Source organism: Channa argus, chromosome 19 (genome assembly GCF_033026475.1).
Source record: "Channa argus isolate prfri chromosome 19, Channa argus male v1.0, whole genome shotgun sequence".
Lineage (NCBI taxonomy): Eukaryota > Metazoa > Chordata > Actinopteri > Anabantiformes > Channidae > Channa > Channa argus.
Window position 1 is genome coordinate 7,396,510 of NC_090215.1, and position 22,678 is coordinate 7,419,187.

The 22,678-nt window shown below is 38.7% G+C and overlaps 2 protein-coding genes across 2 annotated transcripts; one reads left to right on the forward strand and one right to left on the reverse strand.

Annotated features, from left to right (window-relative positions):
- The first annotated feature begins 81 nt into the window (after window positions 1–81).
- ppp1r17 (protein phosphatase 1 regulatory subunit 17) lies at window positions 82–5,233 on the forward strand. Its single transcript, XM_067486961.1, has 4 exons — window positions 82–115; window positions 732–813; window positions 1,331–1,489; window positions 3,186–5,233. The coding sequence occupies exons 2-4, from the start codon at window positions 744–746 to the stop codon at window positions 3,254–3,256; spliced, it is 300 nt and encodes a 99-aa protein (XP_067343062.1). The 5' UTR covers window positions 82–115; window positions 732–743; the 3' UTR covers window positions 3,257–5,233.
- Window positions 5,234–5,246: 13 nt separating this feature from the next.
- pde1ca (phosphodiesterase 1C, calmodulin-dependent a) lies at window positions 5,247–20,328 on the reverse strand. The gene is made up of 17 exons (XM_067486962.1): window positions 19,858–20,328; window positions 17,696–17,746; window positions 17,364–17,523; window positions 16,326–16,439; window positions 15,239–15,421; window positions 14,340–14,406; window positions 13,711–13,827; window positions 13,240–13,380; window positions 12,164–12,264; window positions 11,894–12,022; window positions 11,355–11,456; window positions 10,522–10,642; window positions 10,146–10,227; window positions 9,598–9,718; window positions 8,780–8,943; window positions 7,497–7,775; window positions 5,247–6,449 (listed from the first exon to the last, which is right to left on the reverse strand). Exons 1-17 carry the CDS (start codon window positions 20,123–20,125, stop codon window positions 6,277–6,279), a joined length of 2,373 nt encoding a protein of 790 aa, XP_067343063.1. The 5' UTR covers window positions 20,126–20,328; the 3' UTR covers window positions 5,247–6,276.
- Window positions 20,329–22,678: the final 2,350 nt, after the last annotated feature.

The following is a 22,678-nucleotide window of genomic DNA, read 5'->3' on the forward strand; positions in this document are numbered from 1 at the left end:
GGAGGGTGACTCTGTGGCAAATGATGGATGCAGGAGAGAGAATGCTCCTCCTCCCAGCTTCATAACCCGGAGTCAGATTGCTGCAGCCTGTCTGAGTGACACAGCTGAGACTGAGGTAAGAAGATACTTTTGATTCTTTTGTCATCATGGCTGCTTATTTCTTTCATTTCTGTTATTATTTTATCTAGATTTCTCTCTCTGCCAAAACCATCTATGCTTTTTGTTTCTTTCTCTTTGCTTTTCTCTTATGTATTTGCAGCCACATTGTCTAAAGCTTCACTCTCCAAATTCTTCTGGTTTCCTTCACGGCCTCTTGAATGTACTATGCTGGCCGTCATCCTTATCCATTTGGAAAATCATATAGCCTTACAACACTGCATTTACTTACGTAAAAACGTTAAAAAAAAAAAAATTAAAAACTGATTTTCAAGTGGTCATGAAGATCCTGTACAATAGACAAAGAACTGCTATTAGAATGTGGTGATTTAATTAAAGCTTGTGTTGATTTTGTTGTTTCCTAAAGTGATAGAAAAGTAAATCAAATTGCCAGTTAGGCAGTGTCCCGCATACACACAGCCCTGAAGTGTTTGATCCTTTTGTTACGGTCATAAGAACTACTAATGAATAATAGATATTGTGTGTGTGTGTGTGTGTGTGTGTGTGTGTGTGTGTGTGTGTGTGTGTGTGTGTCTTCATGTCTGTGTCTTCTTGTGTGTGTGTGATGTGATCAGCGGGCCTCAGAGATGACGACTGACTGTATGAGGTCGACCCCAGACCCTGAACATCGACTGATGACACAGGAGCGGAAACACTGTGAGCCTGTCATATTGAAATGATAATATTATAATAAAATAAAAACACAGCTTACATAGGGTCTGAGCAACAAGTAATGAATAGTAACATAATCAAAATGATCAAAAATAATTATTATTATATATAAAGATTTTTGTTTTTGTTTCCTTTAGTGATCAGTAACCAAAAATTGGAATTTAACAATGTGAGTTAGTTGTTGGAATTAGGTACCAATAAATACTGACCCGATCCAGATGAACATGTTGGTACAATGAAGGATATTGAACAACGTAATGGAAGAAATAAACTAGTATTTATTACTTTTACATAGTACTTTATATGCAGTAAATAGTGGGTACATACAGTTATGGGAAACATGCATTTTTAGAGATAGAATAGAACAGAAATACCAGTTTGTAAAAACAGACAGCAGCTATTGTGAACAGATCATAAAACAATAAACATATTTATTCATTTCTGTCTACATGTAACACATGCCATTATCTAACATTTTTTTTCATGTCTGGCTGTGCGACAGACCAGGGGACGCTGGAGAGCCTGGCGGACAGGAAGGAAGTGATGAAGGCTGATGAAGAAAAGGAGGAGGTGCTCTGCAAAGACAATCGTGAGGAAGACCGGCTGAAAAAACCTCGCAGGAAGGACACACCGGTACTCAACTCTCCCCCACACATACCAGGTACACACACACACACACACACACACACACACACACACACACACACACACACACACACACACACACACACACACACACACACACACACTTTTTATTTTGAATCTTAATTATTTTAACAAGAATCTGCCTGGTTCTTGGAGCTTTGTTACTAATCCAGTCCATGTTATTTATACACTTAAAAACATTGTACAGGAATTTGTTGGATTCAATTTAGCTTTTCCAGTTAACTTAATGTAAACATGTAAGTTTTGTTATTTCAAGTTAATTCAATGTAAAATGCCTAGTTTTAATTAAAAATGTTTTGCATCTTGCAAAAGGAATCTCTGATGGATTCTGCACCATTGAGTGAAGTTAGATTAAGTCATACACAAAACTCATAAACTAACATTGAACTATTAAACCTAACTTCATTTGAATCAGGTTTTTAGGGTAGCAGGTGAACCTTTATTTCCAAGTTGATCAAACTTAATTTTCACTGTACAGTGTGTTCTGATCTCGCACCACTGACATTGCGAAAAGGCTGATTTGAGTATTTGCTGACATGTCACCTCCAAGTTTGGTGCACATGTAGTGTTATGGTTAGGGAAAGAACATGGTCCCCCCCCAAATTCTAACTGGCCACCCCTGGTGCCCCCCTTACTAGGTTCAGTGGTAGGTACTTGGATTATGATTATAAATATATGCACTTTCACTGCAAGGAGAACAGACCAAGATTGCAAAAATGCAAAAGGCGCTAGATGGATTTGAACCAGCAACCTTTTCGCTGTGAGGGAGCAACGCTAACCACTCCACCATCATGCAGTGTAAAATTAAACTCTTTTGATATTTTTGTTCCACTACAAATTTTCCCCCCCAATTGTTCCTATTTAGATGTGAAAACTGTTATTTCTTGCGTCAATCAGGTCTCATAAATAATGTTAATACGTTGGTACATACAGTATATTGTATTCAATGAGGTTTTCGCATTTGTGTAATACTTTTTAACTGATTGCATTATTCCAAATGCCACCCTTCTACAAGGTCATTTATTTGTTGTCCCAAAACTGTCCCAGATCCCAAATCTTTGATTCCCAGGTGCTATTCTTTCTTTCCTGTTAACTATGTGTCCAAGTTTTGTGCACCCCTTTAAAATATTTTCTAGAAGTCATACATAAGTACATTTGGTCAGAGCTAAAGCAAGAAGTGACCCTGTGGCATTAGTCTTCACCAGCTTGGGTCAACAGTTTTGTGAAGAGCAGCTTCTCATTGTGATATTCAGCTGCCACAGCCTCTCAGCAGTCGGGTTCAGTTTTACAGAGTGTGTCCTGTCAATGGTAGCTCGTCCTTCCAAATTCACAGATGCACAGATTTAACTGGTGTGATCAGAAAAAGACAGTCTTCTTCGGGGAGCAGAAGTTGGCTGGCACGCTCACTCAATGATCTGTTAGGATGAGATTCTTGGCAGCAAATGCATTGCTGCTCATGAAGCTTGTGGTGGGCTGTGCTACAGATGATGTGCAGAACCAAACAGGCTATTTTGTTGTATCTTAACAACAGCAATCATTCAGTTTGAATCGGTGATATAAGTAGAACAGGGTAACTCCATGGTCTTTTTGTGAACCTTCATAACAGCTCAGTTTGAATAAAACTGTAGTTTAGTAGTCTTGTCCCTTCTAGTACTTCAAAGTTTTCAACTTATGTTTTTTTTTCTCTTTAGGAGTTAAACTGCTGAAGGCAGAGAAGAAGTTGGTCCACTTAGAGGATGAGGAGAAAGAAGAGAAGAATTAATTTTCTTTTTTTTTTTTGTCAATAATATTTATGTTTACAGTCTCATAAAATGTTTCTTACTGCATTGACCAAAATGTTCTTTTTTACTGTTCTCACAGGGAAAGAAAAAATTGACTTGGTGTTTTGTGATACTCACTGCCCAGACACATCTTTAATTGAACTGACAGTTAACTGCACAAAAAACTATATAATTTTTAGGACTTAATTTCATGAGTACAGGACACATTCTCGTTGGTCACCTGTACAAGGTTATACAATTTTCTCTTACCTTATACTTTGAGTTCACTACAATTTAGAGATAAATATTGTACTTTTACTACACTTTTATTACTAGTTACTTTTCAGTTTCAGATTTGATTTTAGTTTTTTTCCTTTCGGCTTATCCCGTACGTTCAGGGTCGCTACAGTAGATCATTAGTCTGCATGTTGATTTGGCCAGATGCCCTTCCTGATGTAACCCTCCCCAGTTTCTACCGGGCTTGGTACCAGCACTGCGCAACTGGGGATTGGGTATGGGCTGTTGGGGCTTTAATGTCTTGCCCAGGGACACTTTGACATGTGGTTGGGAATAGCGGGGCGCGAACTTCCGACCCCATGGTCAGTAGGCAGCCACTCTAATAAAACAAAATACATTATGATCATAAGACTACGATTGAGCCCCGATTTGAAATTCACAAACTACACAGGAGTTAGCTTAAGTTATTAGATTTAATTAAATACAATTTTGAATATATAATGTAGCATCAAATCACAACAGAGTCATCTCAATATCAATATTATATATTGTGATTTCAAAGTTACAAAACCGACATACCAAGATAACTCGCTCCTTTAAAACGCACTGAAGGCCTTGGACCAAGTAAAGAGTGTCCCAGCATGCTTTGTGTATTTTTGGTCACGCATGTGCATTGCATGGGGCGCCATTTTCAAAAGCTTGTGCCATCTGCAATTCGCGACACATAACAGAATCACATCAAATATAACTCCATGTGGTCGCTTTTAAATAATGAAGTGGAGTTACTGTAACTAAACATGTTGTTGCATTTAATTCGCTATTATTTTTACTATTTATTCAACCAGAATCTGTGGGAGCGGTTAACATTACTAACTTAAGAGAGATAAGCACCTCTAGGATGTGGAATGGGCAATATGCTAAAAGCATTGTGCACAAAGTTCAAGGATAAGTTCTGATCAGCATTTTGAGGCTTTTTCCTCTGGTTTGGGGATTTTGGAATGTTGGGAAAACATAATAAATGGAAATAGGCACCAAAATCGGACTATCAAGACACTATACAGAGCTAAAAATACTTAGAAAACCCTGTATTGTTCTTCAGTATGTGTTTTGGTAATTTTGTAGTGTGACGGCCTTCTGGCCCGTTGAGTTGTTTTCTGTTCGACTTGCTGGTAGCTGGAGGTGAAGCAAAGTAAGACTACTTCCTATAAAACCCTGGCCTCCCTCTTTGTCACGCAACTTTTGTTTGCGTTGTAGTCTTGCATTATTATGTATGATGTTCATGATGTTTATGTTCACACAGCCATGCACACACACACATCACTGATATTTTCCACTTGTTTAGCCTTGTTTAATCTTAATTGTTTAAGATTACTTTGATGATTTTTTATTTATTTTTTTTACATTTTCAACCCAAACAGACACTAAAACCAACAATAAATGGTCTCTATTCAAGTTCCGTGTCTGTCAGTCTTCAACCTTCCCTTGCTTATCAAAAATTTTAAATTAAAACCACATCAACCAGACACACAGACACACTAGCTAACATGTTTTTCTGTTCAAAATGCTTGGTCTTGAGTGAGAGTGAGAAAAACACAGAGAAACAGCTTGCATAAATGGAATGAAAAAAATAATTTACTCTGATTTCACTAAGTATGTTTAACACCGACATGGCTCAACATTTCTTCAGAAGTCACCAAAATGATCTTTGTGTTAGTTTAACACAGTTGGAAAATGAATTAATTGTCTTGGGTATGTTAACTGGAAGAACTCTATACTTCTCAACAAAAGATTTGGAGCTTAAATTATTTACATTTGTAATCTATAGTGATGAGTAATATTGTGCACATCTCATTATATTCATGGTACAAAAGTTAAATTAAATCACTAAATGTATTGTCCATTGCCATTTATCCCACTCCAATGCGTTTATTAGCACACTTTGGTTTATCTTATCTTAATAGTAAAATGTCAGTTGAATCACTTGTTAGGTGTAGTTTGTTTGTATCCTAAGCATTATTCCATCTGCGTATTTCATTGCAAGTATTTATTCAGCTCTTTACAAAATCACCAAAGTTTGGGTCAAAAAAAGACATGGTCCAGAGGCATCCTTTCTTAGGGCAAAGTCTATTTCCCATTAAAATGCAAACAATTGTCTTTGTGCTGCCATAATTGTAGGAACCTTCTTTCTGTTTGTTCCTCTTCTCCCATGGACTGTGGAGTCTGTGCTTGAAACCAAAATAGCACATCAACAACAGGATAACAGAATTTCAAGGCATTGGTCACAGGTACAGTTTGATCAGAAAAAAAGTTATTAATATTACAAACTTGACTGGAAATTCAATGTCAAACTTTTACAATTTCACAGTTTCAGATTTGCAGTGTTACAAACACTTTTCAGTCTGTACCACTGAAGTTTATAGTCAACATTCATTCAACGACATTAAATACCACAAAGATTGTCAGTGCCAGGAGAGGAGAGTAGAAGGTCAAGCAGTGGGAGCCTAAACACAGTATAACCATGACATTTTATCAGTTATCCCTAAAATAAACAAACAAAAACGACTGAAAAAAGAATTTTAAAAAAATGGTTAAGAGAAAATTGAAATGATAGTGTTAGTAGTAAAGGGCAGCGACACCAGCAATAAACAGGCAACAATTGAGCGGCAACAGGTATTTGGTACAAGAGGAAAATTAAGATCAGCCAGAAAACAAAGCTGCAATATGCAAATAGAAACAAAGACTGATGATCTTGTGATGTAACATCAGACTGATGTCACACTCTCTACTATAAGGTCACTTTTCGGCGACGCAGAGAAATGCGCTGCAGTCTCCTGGCTTTTCCCCTGGCATCTATGGGCCGCATCTCTGTGACCTTTGACCTCACCAATCGGTAGTAGCCGGCACAGTAGCTGGGTCTCTTGCAGTAATTGATTAAAGGGTAGTCAGGCCGACGGTCTGCTGAGACATCAAAATAAAATTAAAAATGGAGTCATGTACTGTATATACTGTACGTGTCTTATATATGAAACCTGTATACCTTTCTAAGAATCTACAAAAACTCAGGAAGTCACCATTTTACCCCCTTTTATCTATTTTCTATTATCTTGGATATAACTGCAACCAAAGAGTATCACTAGCAAATGACTTTTTTGGTTCAAACCCCATTAGGTGTTTTGAGATACCAGTTTTTGTAGTTCCGTCCATTCCATCCACTTTTAGCCACCTGTCTAAAGTCGCATAAGTGCTGTTTGAAATTTGTGTGATGGCTTCAGATGTAGCTGATTTCCTGTCATTTCTCTTGAGTCCGCTGACTTTAGTGTGTTTTTTAATTAATTTTAAGTACTGTAGGTTGAAGTTTTTGCTCTTCCAGTGAAGTGGATGTATTGTGTGTTGTTGGTGTGTTTCACTGAGCATTTACACCTTTTGACCTAACAAAGGTCAAAAATTGGTTTGCTTTTAACAAGGGGGCGGTTTTAGCTGCAGCAAATGAACATCATATTTAAAGCACCTGAACAGCATATGGTGGTCACCTCATTACACAAAAGATCCCAAGCAAAATTCTTTAGCCCAGTGGTCCCACAATAGTAGAACGAGCTACCTAACTCTGCAGCAACTCTGGTCAGCAGCTGCATTCCAAATTAAAAAAAAATATATGCACTTCCTATTAACGTAAATTTTATAAAGAAAAAAAAAGTCCTATCTGTTCTTTCTTGCTTCTGATAAAATGAATGAATAAAACACTTCTTCTCATAGCACTTTCCTTTAATATTTTCTCCTTAAATAAAATTGTGCTTGCCTTCTACCTCACTTGTGAATTGCTCTGGATGAAAGCATCTGCCAAATGACTAAATGTTAATGTAATTGTACATCTAAACAGCAACTAGAAACTGAAACATTTGCTTAAAAACAACAACATTTGCCTATGAATTGAAGTGGAATCGAATTATTTGATAGGGTTGTACTTAGTTACCTTTAAACTTTATAATTGCAATAAAGAGAGCGTACCATTCTGATGCTGCCGCTGCTGCTTCTCTGTGTGGCTGTCTGGATTCTTCTTGTCTGTGTCATGGTGATGAAGTCGTTGCAGCGAGCCTGCAGCTTCTCTTGGGTTATTGTCCCCTTCTTCCTCTTTTGGTTGTCTCTTCTCCCTCTGCCTCTTGTGCTCCTTCTCCTTCTGATGCTCCACATCGGTTTTCATCTCTTCTTCTCCTGTGGTGACTTTATCAACAGTTCTTACTACCTTTTTCTCCTCATTTGTCTCCGTCTTTGCCGTATCATTCAGGTCTGCCAGGACACATGAACAGGACAGAGAACCATAAATTAATAGATGCGGATGCTCCTGCAATTCAGCTCTGTTTAAAGTTTTTCGCTTGACATAGCAGATGCTAAATGAGCTTTAACAGTCAGAGGAAGAAATCAGGGATATGCTGACTCAGGGAGTGAAAGTATGGATTAAATCCTAAATGCTGGTGGAGCCTATGCATGTAGCCTTTGTGAAAGACATTCTGTTTGTACTATCCGGAAAGTTTCTTCAATGAAAGAAAATTCAAATCCTACCTGAATTGTAGACAGGAGTGTGATAAAATAAATTACGTGAAATAACCACTTAAAAAATGTGAACTTGGTGTACCACAAGGTTCCATAATGGATCCTTCAGTTTTTTGCTTATATACATATAAATGATTTGCGTAAAAAATATAAGGAGGCTGGCTGCTGATGGATGCAGATGACATGACTAATTATGTAACAGCAGAAACCCCTCATTAGGCTGCAGAGCTGTTAGAGCTGCAGTCTTATTGTGGACTTGGCCTCTCAATTAGTTATTGAGCCTGTATTGTTAGAAACCAATGAAATGGCATCGTAGTGAAATTCAAGTCAAGTTGTCAAGTTTTCTTTCAGAAAAACAATAATAATTTTTACAAATGGCCTTGCCCCTGATGTAGTCTGTCAGTTGATACAAAATATAAAAGTGAAAATGTGAAGAGGGGCAGTAAATGGGCAACTCTAAATTGCCTGTAGGTGTGAATAGGAGCTTAAAGGTTCGTCCATCTTTGTGTCTCTCTGTGTTGGCCCTGAGACAGACTTGCAACCTTTTCAGGGATGCGGGGGGCTGGAGCCTGTTACAGCTGTCATTGGGTGAGAGGTGGGCTACATCCTAAAATAATTTAATCAACCTGAAAATGTAAATCAAATGCTCAAGCCAATGGAAAAAAAAACTAACATGCTGGATGCTAGTGGATCCCAAACAAAGATGGGAAAGAACTCAGTGAAGAGCTCAGTGCGATTACCTTTGTCTGCCTGGGCCTTCCATAACTCTCTGTTGTGATGAATCTCTTGGTTCCAGGTGACGCTGAAGCTCTTGATGTCCACTGTGGTCAGACAGCAACTGCCCTCTGAGCCTGTACTCTTCACACTGGAATGTTTCCCGTCACTTCCACAGATACTGTTTAGACTGTGGACAGTGGAGACATGCATAAACATTCATAAAATTACACGCACATATAATACTTGCTCATAAAATACTGCCATGATCCTGCTAAATGTTCTTTATGTACTGCACTCACATCTACAACAGCTGGAGACTGAACCCAGTGCAGATTTCTCAATGTTAGTAAGAGTGACTAGATGCTAGGGGTTAGGTTTTCATTTTCTCCAAAAAGAGGATCTGCTCCCTGTCTTCTAATTACTTAATAGTTTTTTTGTGATTAGGATCTTATAAAAATTGTTTGTGAAGGGCTTCATCTAAATTAACTTAACAAGAAGCACTGCTTCATACATATTTAATAATAAATCAGTGATATAATACAGTATGCAATAATATTAATCACAGGGGCATTTAGTACTTTTACTCTTTTGATTCTAAATTCTGGACTTCAATGAAACTGGCTAACCCAAACCCCACACTAACTTCCTCACACAAGAAAACTGTCTGAGTGGCAGAACATAATAACTAAACACCAGTGATTTTTCATGTATAAAGTCATGTTTTAACAGCACTATTGTCCCATAATAAAATTGAGCAAAATTAAAAAATAACTTTTGGTTTGAGTCTCTTTTGTAGTAACATGAGTGTCACACAGGACAAGTGATTCTCGTGTGTTGTCACCTCGAGCGTCTGATGCCAGCCAGTCCCGACCGAGATGCCTCCTCAATAAGTGGTGTCACAATCTTCTCGATCATTTCGGTCATCACGGTGAACGTTGGGTCCACAATGAAGTCAATAAATCCTGCAGGAAACAGTATTCATCCTAGATTAATATTCACTTTGCACCTTCTGCTTGTTCTTAAAATCCTCCTATTTCAATCGGGAGAGGCCCAGTGGTGCCTGATGGTAAGAGGTGGAATCCATAGTATAAATAAATAAATGCAAGTTAAAAGGGTTTTATTATCAGATGCGGGGTCTATTTCCAAGTGACACAGTAATTAATTCTCTAACAAAGAATGATGTATGTTTTTGTTGGAAACATGGGTTGTACAATGGCTAAACCCTCTGAAATTATGAATCTGTTGGACCTTAACATGTAAAACTGCTTTTGCAAATGCTTTATTAGATAAATAAGAGGAATCACTTCTAAGTTGGCGTTTATGGTGTATCACATATTTTTCTTTAAAGGTAAATCCCTGAGCAGCATTTACTGTATTTGTGTACCTTACCAATCTGGGATTGTGCCACCATTGTGGATTTGCGGTCACAGAGAGGGGAGAAGGGTAGTCCGAGCTCTGCTTCTTTATCACCCTGAACACATCACACGCTACTGTTAGCACAGGTTCACTTTCTTTCTAGTACAAAATATCAGCATGTGATTGCTACACTTGAACAGCCTAAGCTTACAATCAAAGTAATGTAGTGCTTAGTTGCCAAACTGTTTCATTTCACTCTGCACCAGAGGTATATTTTCATGAGAATCAAGCCAGACAAATGTTTAATTTAGACATACTTTAAATGTCATTCTGCATACATATAATTCTGTGGGTGATTTTGGAAGCCTTCTTTGTGCTAGTGTGTTTGTGGTAGAAATGCTGCGGCTACCTGTTGAAAGAACTCCTCCAACAGGGACGAGGTCCAGCGGTGATGGAGTTCCCAGCGCTTAGCAGGGTGGCTGATGTCAGCGGTGTGCAGGAGCAGGGATAAGGCCTTTGGTTTGTCGATCCTGCAAATGCAGTCCACTCTGTCACTGCTGACCTGTAAATTACACAACCTCCTGCTGTGCAACTAGTAGGCCTGTGTCTAAATTTGGGAGATCATATGATACTCTGCATTCTCTCAAGTGGCTTTTATGAAGGACCATTCAAGACCAAGTCACTAGAGACAAACCGAAATACCTAAATCTATTTGTGTAACTTTACTGTATAATTTGAGACAGGTAAACAGAGACAGGTAGGCCACCTTTTTAAATGCAGTGACCCTGCACTGTCCTGTCTCTTTTCTGTTAGGCAAGAAATGCACTTTGGAAAAGACTGAAGAAAGACTGTGACTTGAATTAAAATAACATTATATATATAACATTGTCACTGTTTACTTGTTCTGCATTAAACCCGACCACGTTGTTTCTCTGACCTTAATAATGTGCCATGAGTGACTAATTATTAAATACATTTTATTAAAAATAAAATAAGGGAATAAAAAAACATATATATGAGACACATGAATCATTGCAGTAATTCATTATTAGAAGGCTGCTACATTTGCTTAGTTACTTTCAGGTGGTGAAGTTTGCTGCACTGGCTAAAATAGAATTGCCACAGAACCATCAATTTCATTACCTATAATATTTGAATTAATTATAAAGAGGCTTAAAATAAACTTTAATTTGATCAGTATCCCCCTATAGTGTTTGTTCACATATTGTGAAGGGTACTCACTCCTCCGGCTGCTGCAAGAGGCTTTTCATGGCTTTGACCTGCTGAAAGTGGCACGACATGTCAGTGGCCAACACCATCTCCACCACAAGAGTCCGCAGTTCTCTGAAACAGGGAATGAGATTTGCATGTCTGAGCAACTGTTGGATGGATTTCTATAACAAAATAACACGGCCATTTGAATTATGATATGTTTATGCTCGTTAAGTTTTTGGGCCTAACCGTTGTTGTTTTTAAACGTAATGTTACCCTGAATTAGTTTTCTCTAAGACTAATGTAGTTTTTTGTGCATATTAAGTCGTTCGTGTCACTTCAAATCGTGATGAACCTGGAGCGTCCAATAGTAATGCCAAAAGGTACCTGTGGTGTCAACATGATGCACCGCCACAGTTTTACACCTTACGCAGGGTCAATGTCTGATGCTGTGGGATAAGAACCTGTTGGATTGTTCCATGTGTGGGGTGTCGTAACCCCATTGTGACTCTTTCAGTCTAGTTTTACACTCAATAAAACGTTCAAATGTTTAGTCTGTCTCTTCTCACCTCCAGTCATCTTTGGAAAGATTAGTGAGAATGTTTAATTCATCATCACTTTGTAGAAGGCGATAAGCAGCGCTGACATGGTGGTTCTCCTGTACAGCTCGGTCATTGTACAACATGGCTGTTTCTGACCTGCAAATTCCACATAGTTACAGTCATCATAAAACATCTTAGACTAAAAGATCAGTTTTGTTATTCTATTCGCTCGCTGTTTTAAATGTCCTTAGCAATGATACTGATTGAAATTATGTGATGATGACGAGTGACAGTTACTTGGTCTGGACATGGAAGTTATTGGTGGTCCCTGTATGTTCAAAGTCATGGATGGCAGCTGCAAAGATTATGGCAAAGATCTCCAAGTCAGTTAGCCAGTGCTGGAGAGAGAGAGAGAGAGAGAGAGAGAGAGAGAGTTAATATTATAGAAAAATCACAAACAGCATAAACAGGTCAAACCTCAGGAAATGGGTCTAACATGCCTGTACACTGAACAGTCAAGATCAACAGCTTTTAGCTTGTCCCCTCAGAGGTGGCCACAGCAGAACGTGTCCCACACGTTGATTTGGCATGAATTTTTAAGCCGGATGCCCTTCCCACTGCCAACCCTCCCATTTTATCCGGGCTCGGGACCAGCACCAGGGTGGCACTTGGTTGCTGGGCAGGCCACAGGTGGTGAGGTGGGATTTGAACCCACGGCCTTCTGCACTCCAACCCAATGCTCTACCACAGCTTCAGCAGTTCTGTGTCTTTATCTTATTTTCTGAGGCTCGTCAAACATGTAGTTATTTTATTATTATATTTGCAGTCCAAGACAAACTCTGATAACATCACCATTGCATTGATATAAAGATGCATTGATGCAAAGATATAACAGTTTCTGCAGACTGGGTAGCATAAACCTTCACTAGTAAACGATTGATCTTTACATGTCAATTAGTGGAGCTCCTTAAATTTGACTTTCTGACAGAATTCATGTATTCAATTCAATTCAATTCAACTTTATTTATATAGCGCCAATTCACAACAAAGTCATCTCAGGGCACTTTACAGAATAAAGTCAAGATTATAAAGATATATAAAGAGAACCCAACAATTCCCCCTGGAGCAAGCCATAGGCAACAGTGGAGAGGAAAAACTCCCTTTAACGGAAGAAACCTCCAGCAGAACCAGGCTCAGGGTGGCCTGTATCCCAGGCAAATGTTAGTGGCAACAGGGTGTTTCATTGCTTTAGGTATTTGAGTTAAGAAAAGCTGTAAGAAAGTATAAAACTTGCAAGATCCACTTGAAAACTTTATATGAATTTTGTTTCTTTCCACTTTCCAGCATCAGCGTTAACTCAACACCGCACTTACCACCATGCCAGTCTTGACGAGCAGGTAATGGATGGTCTGTGTGACATCCGCAGCATGCATCAGGTTGTGGTAGGGGTTCTTGTATTTGGTGTAGCCCACTTCCAATGAATCCAAAAATGATATAAGAGCAGAAACAGGGACCTGACAAAAAGGCAACGCAACAAACAAGCATTGACAAATATGATATTTTGTGAGACCAATAAAACATCTGTCTAGTATCCTATAACATTTTCAGGCAGATGAAGCACAAAAAAAGATAGAACAGAATCTAATCAATACATTATCAATCAGTTTACTCTCTGCAATACAATTTACAACAATACAATAAAAAGTACCATAGAATTTTAAAAAGTGAATACGAACTATCTCCTAACTGTTAGAAATGGAATAATATATACAGTACTGTATATGACAAAAGACTGATCGCAGTAACTGATAAAGTAAATGGAAGCAGTCTGTGTGTTGGAATACTTTGAAACGATTGATCAAGTCGTATCTGGTGAGCAGCTCGTAGAAGACAAATTTCAGAGCATGGTCTCCACTGGCATCATTTAGTGCAAACACGTCAAAGGACCACATGTTCATGTTCTATAACAGATACACACAAACAAGTTTATTTATCACATGAATACCTCTTTAATTCTCTGGTACTTTTATTTTGAAGGTATTACAGAAAAGAAAAAAATATTTTGTAAATGCAGGATTGAAAAAGTATTCGTTTGTATCGTTATTGTTTCTCTGTGCCTGGAAAGAAATTACAATGTAATAAATATACTAGACACATTGATGTATTCAATGACATTTAAATGCAACAGATATTACGACACACATAGTTGAAATAACCACGTGATGCATGATGAGCGCTTCCATTAAACTGTGAATGTTTGGTAAATGTTCCCCAGCTCTGGCACCCTATGGTTTTGCTTATAAGTCACATAACACGGTTACATTTTTCATTCATAAACATTAAAACCTGGATAAGAAAACTGAAAGAATTGTGAAAGATGGAAAGATGTCCGAAATATCATCATCAGTGCCATTTAAATATAAATAGCATTTATTTTTACTATGCACAAACACAAACAAACACGCGTTAATACCTTGAGGGTAGCGATGACATTTGGGGGATAACTCAAACCAGCCATGTTGGAGGTCCGCCTGTAAATTCTGCCACAGACATGTAAAACACACTTTGGTACAAGCCACAACACAATATAAAAATACAATGAATGTTAGTGATAATTATAATTAGAAGAACTAATTGATAATTGATCTTTTCATAAGCAGCAAATACAATATGCAGTTTATTTTGTTATTACTTAAAATTGAACTGCCAATCACAGTTATCTGACGAAGGCAATATTACAGCATTTTAAAGACAAAACATAAACACTTACACACACAACACAACTAGTATGTATGTGACCATGAAAATCTCACTTAGGGGGTCCGTTATTACTGAGATCCCCGTGTATTGGAAGTCAGCTTGAATTTTGTTAAAACAATAAGCATATTTTCGAGATGTTTTGTTGTGCTCTGTTGCTGTACTGAATTTAAATCTGTGTGTTTACTGTAAGTAAAACCGAAGGAAACGCCAATGACAACTCCTGTATTATGTGATCAGCCTTAATGTAAAACCAAATGACACACAGAATCTGAGGAGACGCAATCAAAGTAATCGTCCTTCCGTGCTTAAACACCTATTAACCATTATTCTAACTAGCTGTGGATCTTTTTAACCAGGCTACAGTAAAGTTAGAATAAAATAGGGTGCAATTCAGTTTGGAAAACTAACTGAATTTGTGAATAGGACCCTGCAGACTGCACTTATAAATGTTATGATAAATTTATATAACTAATACAACAAAACACTAGGCACTAGGTTATTGTGAAAACTACATGAAAATACAATAAGGGTTTATGCATCACACATCAAATGGACTGTTACATCAAGTAAACCAAACAACACAAAGACAAACTGGAAATCAAACAACCAAACCTCTCCACAAAGATGCCGGCTTGTACTGCATGGACAATGGCCCGGAAACGCGGCTTGTCTTCACTGCGGCGCAGCATCATGACCCTCTGCCGGGTAAAAGTAGAAGCCAGCCAGTCGCGAACCTCCGATGGCACCGTGTCTGACTGGATGTCTTTCAGCTCATCCTCTGGTTCCGCCAGCCGCCTTTGGGACAGGGAGATTTACAAAAATCCAAAACTCACAAAATTAGTGTGCAGTTTCTGCAGGCTATTTATTTGTCTTATTTTCTTTTTACAACTGTTCCTCCAGAATTTCTCTGAATCAGGAAAGCAGATGGTTTCTCATCGGTGATGATTTTAATGAGCAATTGTAAAAGCAAGATATCAAGCTGGGCTGTTAGAAATTGTGGTTTGGTGTTGTGGTATTAGTTCATGAAATGTGACCTGATCTTCACCTATTTATGAAGAAAACCAGGGAACTGCAAACATTCCCATTAAATTTTTTGTGACTGTATCAACACATGTGCCAGAACACATGTTGTACTCATTAGTTCAGCGTGGCTCAGTAGTAAAAGAGTTCAGGTTCCAGACCACTGAAAACATTTAGAACATTATGAAGTAAAAAATCTGTCAAAGCCGGTTCCAAACTGTTGAGCAGGTATAATCCTATATCAAGCAAGAATGGGAACAATTTGCTTTTAAAATTTAAGGTATTCAAAGCATACAGTATGATCTCTCCGTATGAACATTATGAACATGTCCCTGTACCTACATTTTTGAGACATGTTGTTTGAATCAAATTTAAAAAAAAAAAATAATAATAATAATAAATATACATGATCTGTAATGAATTGCATTGTCTTTTTATTTACATTTTATGCAACATCCCAGCTTGTGTAGAAATGGGGTTTGTATGAATCCCTCATTTACATACTATACTTTATAACAGTTATGAAATCATCAATTCCCACTATGAAGTCATTAATGTGAGATGCACATACAAAAGCAATTTTCAGTTTTTATAGGAGGTTGAGTGACAGAGCTGAACTGCGTAATGCTAAAAGTTCATTTATGTTTGGTTTGATAAAAGTAAACTAAACACTTCTTGCCTGGATTCCTCAAAGTATAGATTTTCCAGGAGTGAAGCAGCGAACTCCAGGTTTTTCTTCAGGTTCACCACAGACGCCTCCCCTCTCTCCAGCTGCTTTACAAGACATCGTAACCTGCCACACATAAAACCCACCACATCAACAACACTTCATTTAAACAATCCATTGGTTTGCAGTGTTTAATCAAAAGTCAGGGAAAGACATAAATACAGTCCATAAGTCTTTAGACAGTGAGATTTCGCCATTTTTTGGACTATTTTTTATTTTTATTTTTTTGTCCTTTCGGCTTATCCTGTGAGTTCAGGGTCGCCACAGTGGATCATTGTCCGCATGTTGATTTGGCACAGTCTTTACACTGGATGCCCTTACTGATGCAACCCTCCCCAATATTGGACCTTGGACCAGCACTGCACAGCTGAGGATGGGAATGGGCTGTTAGGGGTTCAGTGTCTTGCCCAGAGACACTTTGACATATAAACGGGACTAGGGATCGAACCTGTGGACGACTGCCTTACCAACTGAGCTACAGCCTCCCCATTTTGACTCTACACCACCATACTGGATTTGAAGTAAAACCAGCTTTAAGCACAGACTGTGGTCATTTAAAGGTAATTTAAAATATTAGGGTTTTTATGTAATTATTTATTTGATTATTTATTTTGATTTTTTTTTTTTTTCTCTCTCCATATGCGTGTGGGTATGTGTGCAATGTATGCTGTGTTGTGATGAGGTGAGCAGGTGAATGTGTTTGTAGGCTGGCAAGTGTGATGGATGTGGTTCCAGAAGAGTGGTTTGCAGCCTTTTCCATCAGAGGGTTTAAAATCCAGAGTCTCCTAGTCCCACCCCGGACTCTTCCCTCTCTCCATGTCAGTCCACTAGACAACATTATTAAATGTGTAGCGAATTATGTTTTTACTTGTAGCCCTAACATGCAGGAACTCTTCCGTAAGAGTGGGGTTAGCTTTTTGTTTAAAATCTATTTTTGCCCTATTTAATCGTTAGAAGTGTATGTATGTATTGTTTCTGTTTGCGTGTCACCTAATAGCTGTCCTTTCCAAGACGTCAGGTGCATCAGGGGTTGGTAGCTCATCAGCCAGGATCTCGTCGGGGGTTCGTGGGTCGACCACAATTCCTTTGTGGTCAGTGACATCAACACTGGCCGTCACAGTTGTGCATAGTACATTCTGGGACTGTGAGCCTGAACAATTTCCATAAAAACACACATGGTTTGCTTTCATTAGAGGTATTTGTAACCACACTTATCACATCATAGCTACAGCCACTACATACTTCACAATAAGTACGGATTTACCTTAGACGAACTTAATGGAAACTGGTGAACATACTACTGTACTGAATAGTGAACTCACGTGCAAAGCGGGCCAGTGGATGGTGGTTGTTTTCCCCAGCCTCGTTAGCAACTGTGTAGAGAAGAATTTGAATTTCTTTCATTTTAAAGTCAAGGTGATAATCAATTTTATATAACTCAGAAGACCAGAGGCATTTTCACTTGTTTAAGTTTTAACTTAATTCTACATCCTATAGAAAAGGAAGTTTTGATGCACTGATGTGTTCATCAATCTAACATTTATAATTTGAATGACCTTGTATACTCCATTGTAGCTTGTGAATTTCACACCAGGAATCAATCTTAGTCTTATGATCATACTGTATTTGGTTAGTAACTACATAGTGTGTGTGTAAATGGGGGGATGGGGAGTAATGCTGCAGATAAAGAACATCGAGATAACGCTCTGACAGAGGCCGCTTCATTAGTAATAATGATTCCCTGAGCTCAGCACCCTAACAACTGACAACACACACACAGACACACACACACATTTATTTGCACCAGTCAAAGTCATTTCCTATCTTTTCTAGTTCCCATAGAGACAGCAACCTGTAAATACAGCGACACACACACATACACTGTGAAATGATGGCTTTCTGTTCTACTAATGTGAACACAGATATACACCTGATATTTTCTGTAAAGATGTTTTCCATTATGTTTCATCACCTTTTAGCTGTTTAGCCAATTCACTTGAAGACTTTTATTTGGGGAAAAATGGAGACACCATCTACATTTGCATATGTTACCTGATCATATTTAACATCTGGTAGTAAGAAGCACAGTGCTCTGCATTTTTTCTCCTGCGGATCATATTCAATGAAATGCAGATTAAAGAACTGATTCTTGACTAATGACTGATCCAGTATTGTTTGCAGTGCTTTTCTAACACCAAAAATGGTCACTAATGTACAAAGAAGACTGCAGAGCTTCACTATTGGCCTATGTGAGTAATGATGTCACCAGGAAACTACTATGGTAACGAATTAACTTGAGTAAAAAAAAAAAAAAAAAAGCGGGATTTGCACAGCACTTTTATGTTACATCAAGCACCTGCAGCCTTGTGGCACTTCTGCTAACTGCAACTGAATATTGTGGCACTTTTTCTTAAATGCTCATACCTTCTGCACTGTGAATGAATCGGATATGTTGCTTTGGAAACAAACTATGTGGCTATGTCACTCTGCAACATGTTCGATGAGCTCTGTACTCTTGTTAAAGCCTGATAGGGCAAAGAACCTGGTGAAACAAAGGGTACATCAATTTGTGTATCTTGGCGATATCATTTTGCAATCAAAGGCACTACATGCGACTCATGGTATTTATTTGTGTGGTCTGCTTGTGTGCTGTTCCATGCAAATGGGAAAGTCAGAATCAAGTCACTACATATGGAATCCTTGACTTCTCCTGAACGAAGAAAGGATGTTCAACCTCAACCTTTGCTCAAAGTTTGGCCTGTGTCCAAAGTCTATCTCGACAAAACCTTTACTGTCACTCTTTGACCACATGCTTGGTGTTTTATTCTAGCCCATAGCTGTTACAGGTACATAGGTAAGAGGTAGCGAACTAAAAGAAAAATGAAAATAATTACAACAGTTTCCTTAGAAATATTCATAAAAGGTATGTAAGCGCGTTGGGCCTGTTTGTACATCCTTCTCTGACAGAACTGAGGAGACCATTTGCAGTTTCTCCAGCTGGTACTAGTGAACATACACACTGAATTACATGGTCAAAATATGCAAACAATATTTAACAATTTGTCATTATTGATGAAGCTACCATAACCTATAGCCCCCACTTTCTTCACTTTAGTGTTTCCGCCAGGCGTCAGGTGAGGTTGAGGTCAGAGCTAAACCGGTCAACTTCTTCCTCGTCAAACTGCGAAACCATTTCTTAACTGAGCTGGCTTTGTAAATGGTGGCCTTGTGATGTTGAAACAGATTTACATAGAACGCTATCTCAAATTCATACAACAATGAATTTGAAAAGGCCATGTCCTCGATGGAAAAACTGCACAACCCACAATTCAAATATAATAAACCTTAAGTAAAGAACACCACCTGTTCAGTAATACAATAGCACCAAACACTAATATCTCTCTCTCTCGCACAAACAAAAACATAAATACACACAAGTAGAGCACAAGTAGAGCACACGACTCTGTACTAAATAGTCTCTTACCAATGGTGAAGCTAAAGCCATCAATGCTGAAAGTGGCACTCCGACACTTTTTAAATCCCTGTTTTTTAGAGGCTGCTTCTGTCATTGTGGCTGATGATGTGCACTCCTCTGCTCTCTGTCTGTCAGTGGATGAGAGTGGAGAGAGCGAAGCACCGTTTCCCCGATGAGGAGTGAACCCAGTGGCTGCTCCCCCCTCAGTGGCTGTAACCCTGGCAGTGCTTGCAGTCCCGCTGGAGACTGGAGATGCTGCTGAGCTTTCAGCAGTCATGTTCAGGAAGAATTCAGGCCTCCTCTTCCCCCCCCCTCCTCCTCCCTGCTCTTCATCCCTCAAGGCCACTGTGATACTGCAGGCTCACTTACAATAGCACCTCTCTCGCTCAGTCTCTCTCTCCTGCTTCTCTTTTACCGCCATCATTTACAGCCGGCTCACAGCAGACATGTGTCTCCTTTCCCCCTGTGTTCTGCTTATTAGCCATCCTTACTTTGCTAAAGCCTGGTGATTTGTCTCCTCCTCCTTTGTGGCCTCCTGCCAGTCCCCCTCTCTCTACCTGCCTCCCTACCTTCAACACAGAACTGCTTCCACCTTTCATTTTCATGTTTCTCTCAAGGTAGCTCTGAACAATGTAAAAATGTATATTCACAAATGAGGTAATCCTTTTACATATATTCTGTTCTTGTGTATGTGTGTGTTTGTGTGTGTGTAAATTGGGGAAAGTACACTGTCAGTGTAAACTCTCATTTCTGAATTCTGAGTGTATCTGTGTGCATGTGTTACACAGCTTGTGTATGTGATGAGACAATGGGCCGGAACCAATCTTATTCCAGTGACATGCAGTAGTGACTTCAATAAATTATCTGGCGGTTTACACAAAATATTTTTCTTCAAATAAAATTCTTGAGCGACACAGATTTGGGATGCAAGCATTGATTCTCTGGTATTGATACTTAGATACCCGTCCGATGATATTTTGGAGTCAATACTTTTTAAAATATTGTGATACAGCTGTGCTAATACAAAATATGCAGTTTGTTTTCACCTTTGAGTTTTAGGCATTAAATTTATGTGTGAAAACTAGCCCTGGTGTATTTGTGATGGTCTTCCGTGTCACATGATTGTGGCAGCCTATCGGGTGTCAGAGCTGAAGGCTCGCTGCATGGCCTCAGTCAAGCACTGACTCGATCCTCACTTCGCTGCTCAGCGTGAGCTGAGTCAGCAGCTCCGTGGTAGCATGGATGGTCAAGAGAGATAGAGAAGCATAGTGTGTTGCTATTTTTCACCTAAAAGTAATGCTATGTGCTCCCTCTGCAATAAAGTGGTGCCACATAGCAGCAATACATCCAAATTGTCTAATAAAAAGAAGAGAAATGATCATTTTGCAATTTGTTGTTGGTGATGATGATTTTGAGGTTTTTACTATAAACTAATGGTATTGTTTCAAAAGGAAACATGTTGGTATCACCCATCCCTAACCAAGACCTGTTGTGTGTGTCAAGAACTATCTGCCTTCCACCACAGGGCAGAGATATGTTCAGTTCCCATAAATGTGTTTTTCCAACATTGGAACATGGTTGATTTATTTTGGCTTTTTTGACCAATTATCGTGAAATGACAGTCTGTACTTAAAGCTTGTTTTACTTCAAATGCATTGTGGTGGTGTACATAATCAAAATGGTAATACCAATAAGTATTTCATTTCAAAAAGAAACTCTGGATCTCTGCAAGGCAAACAAATGAAAATATGTAAAAGAAAAACAATTATTTCATCGATAAAGCAATAAATTAATTAATTAATAAAACAAATTAATTGCTGGTGTAGATAATTGGTGTTAGAAGTCTGATAAATGAAGATCAGTCCAGTGAATGTGTTTAAAGTATAGAAACACCTGTTGACTGTTTAATCAGAATCCTGGCCATAAACCACAGCATAAAGACAATATAACACTCCAACCAACTCAGTGAAAAGAAGATTGTAAACCAGAAGTCAGGGAATGGATGCAAGAACATTTCTAATCGCTAAATATCTCTTAGAGTAAATCCATCATTAAGAAATGGAAAGAATTGGGCAGATATAAAAATCTGACTACAGGAGGCTCAAAAACTGGGGGAGGGTGTAGGGAGGCACCAATAAAGCTGTGAGTCCTCTGATGGAGAAGTTTAGCAGCTGAGATGTTGTACACACAACAACAGTTGCCCTGGTTTTCAGCAGACAAAGTTTTATGGTAAGGAGGAAGTCTCTGCAAACCTCATATTAAATCTCAGCTAGAGTTTGCCAAGGGGCTTGTGGGAGACTTTGAATTCAACTAGAAGAAGAATTTTTGGTCTGATGAGCACAAAATGTAGCTTTTTGTTTATCGGCCAGTGTTTGGAACAAAGCAAATGCTGCACATAATTAAAAACAAACCATTACCACCGTGAAGCATGATTGTGGCAGCATCATGCTGTGGGGGATACTTATCTGCAGCAGGAACTGGAAGGTAAAGGTTAAAGAGGCTAAAATTAATTCAGTCATGCTAAGATGAAATAAATGTTAAGATGCTGGGAATGAATAATTGTAGGAAACAAAGAGTATGATTGACTCACAATAGCGTCATTGCGGTAGGGTCCAGACCACAATGGCAAATGAGAAGGGGGTTCTAGGACAGGGTGGAATGAGATGCCCTTGCAATAGACGATCTATTTAAACCTTGTGGCAGTCAGTGAGGCTATAGATATTTCTAGAATGAGGTGAAGGAAAATAGACCCATGAGTCTTCCCCCAGTGAGAAGCACAGAAAAAGGCAGGACACAGACACCAAAAATTACTTCAACTGCCTTCTTATAA

Bases quoted from the DNA above. Each gene is read 5' to 3' on its own strand.
- ppp1r17 (XM_067486961.1), top strand. From the start codon at position 744: ATGACGACTGACTGTATGAGGTCGACCCCAGACCCTGAACATCGACTG. The intron at 814-1,330 runs GTGAGCCTGTCA...GCTGTGCGACAG, and splicing joins GACACAGGAGCGGAAACACT to ACCAGGGGACGCTGGAGAGC. The intron at 1,490-3,185 runs GTACACACACAC...TTTTCTCTTTAG, and splicing joins CTCTCCCCCACACATACCAG to GAGTTAAACTGCTGAAGGCA.
- pde1ca (XM_067486962.1), bottom strand. From the start codon at position 20,125: ATGACTGCTGAAAGCTCAGCAGCATCTCCAGTCTCCAGCGGGACTGCA. The intron at 17,747-19,857 runs GTAAGAGACTAT...TTCTCTACACAG, and splicing joins TGGCTTTAGCTTCACCATTG to TTGCTAACGAGGCTGGGGAA. The intron at 7,776-8,779 runs GTAATCGCACTG...GTGTCCTGGCAG, and splicing joins GAAGGCCCAGGCAGACAAAG to ACCTGAATGATACGGCAAAG.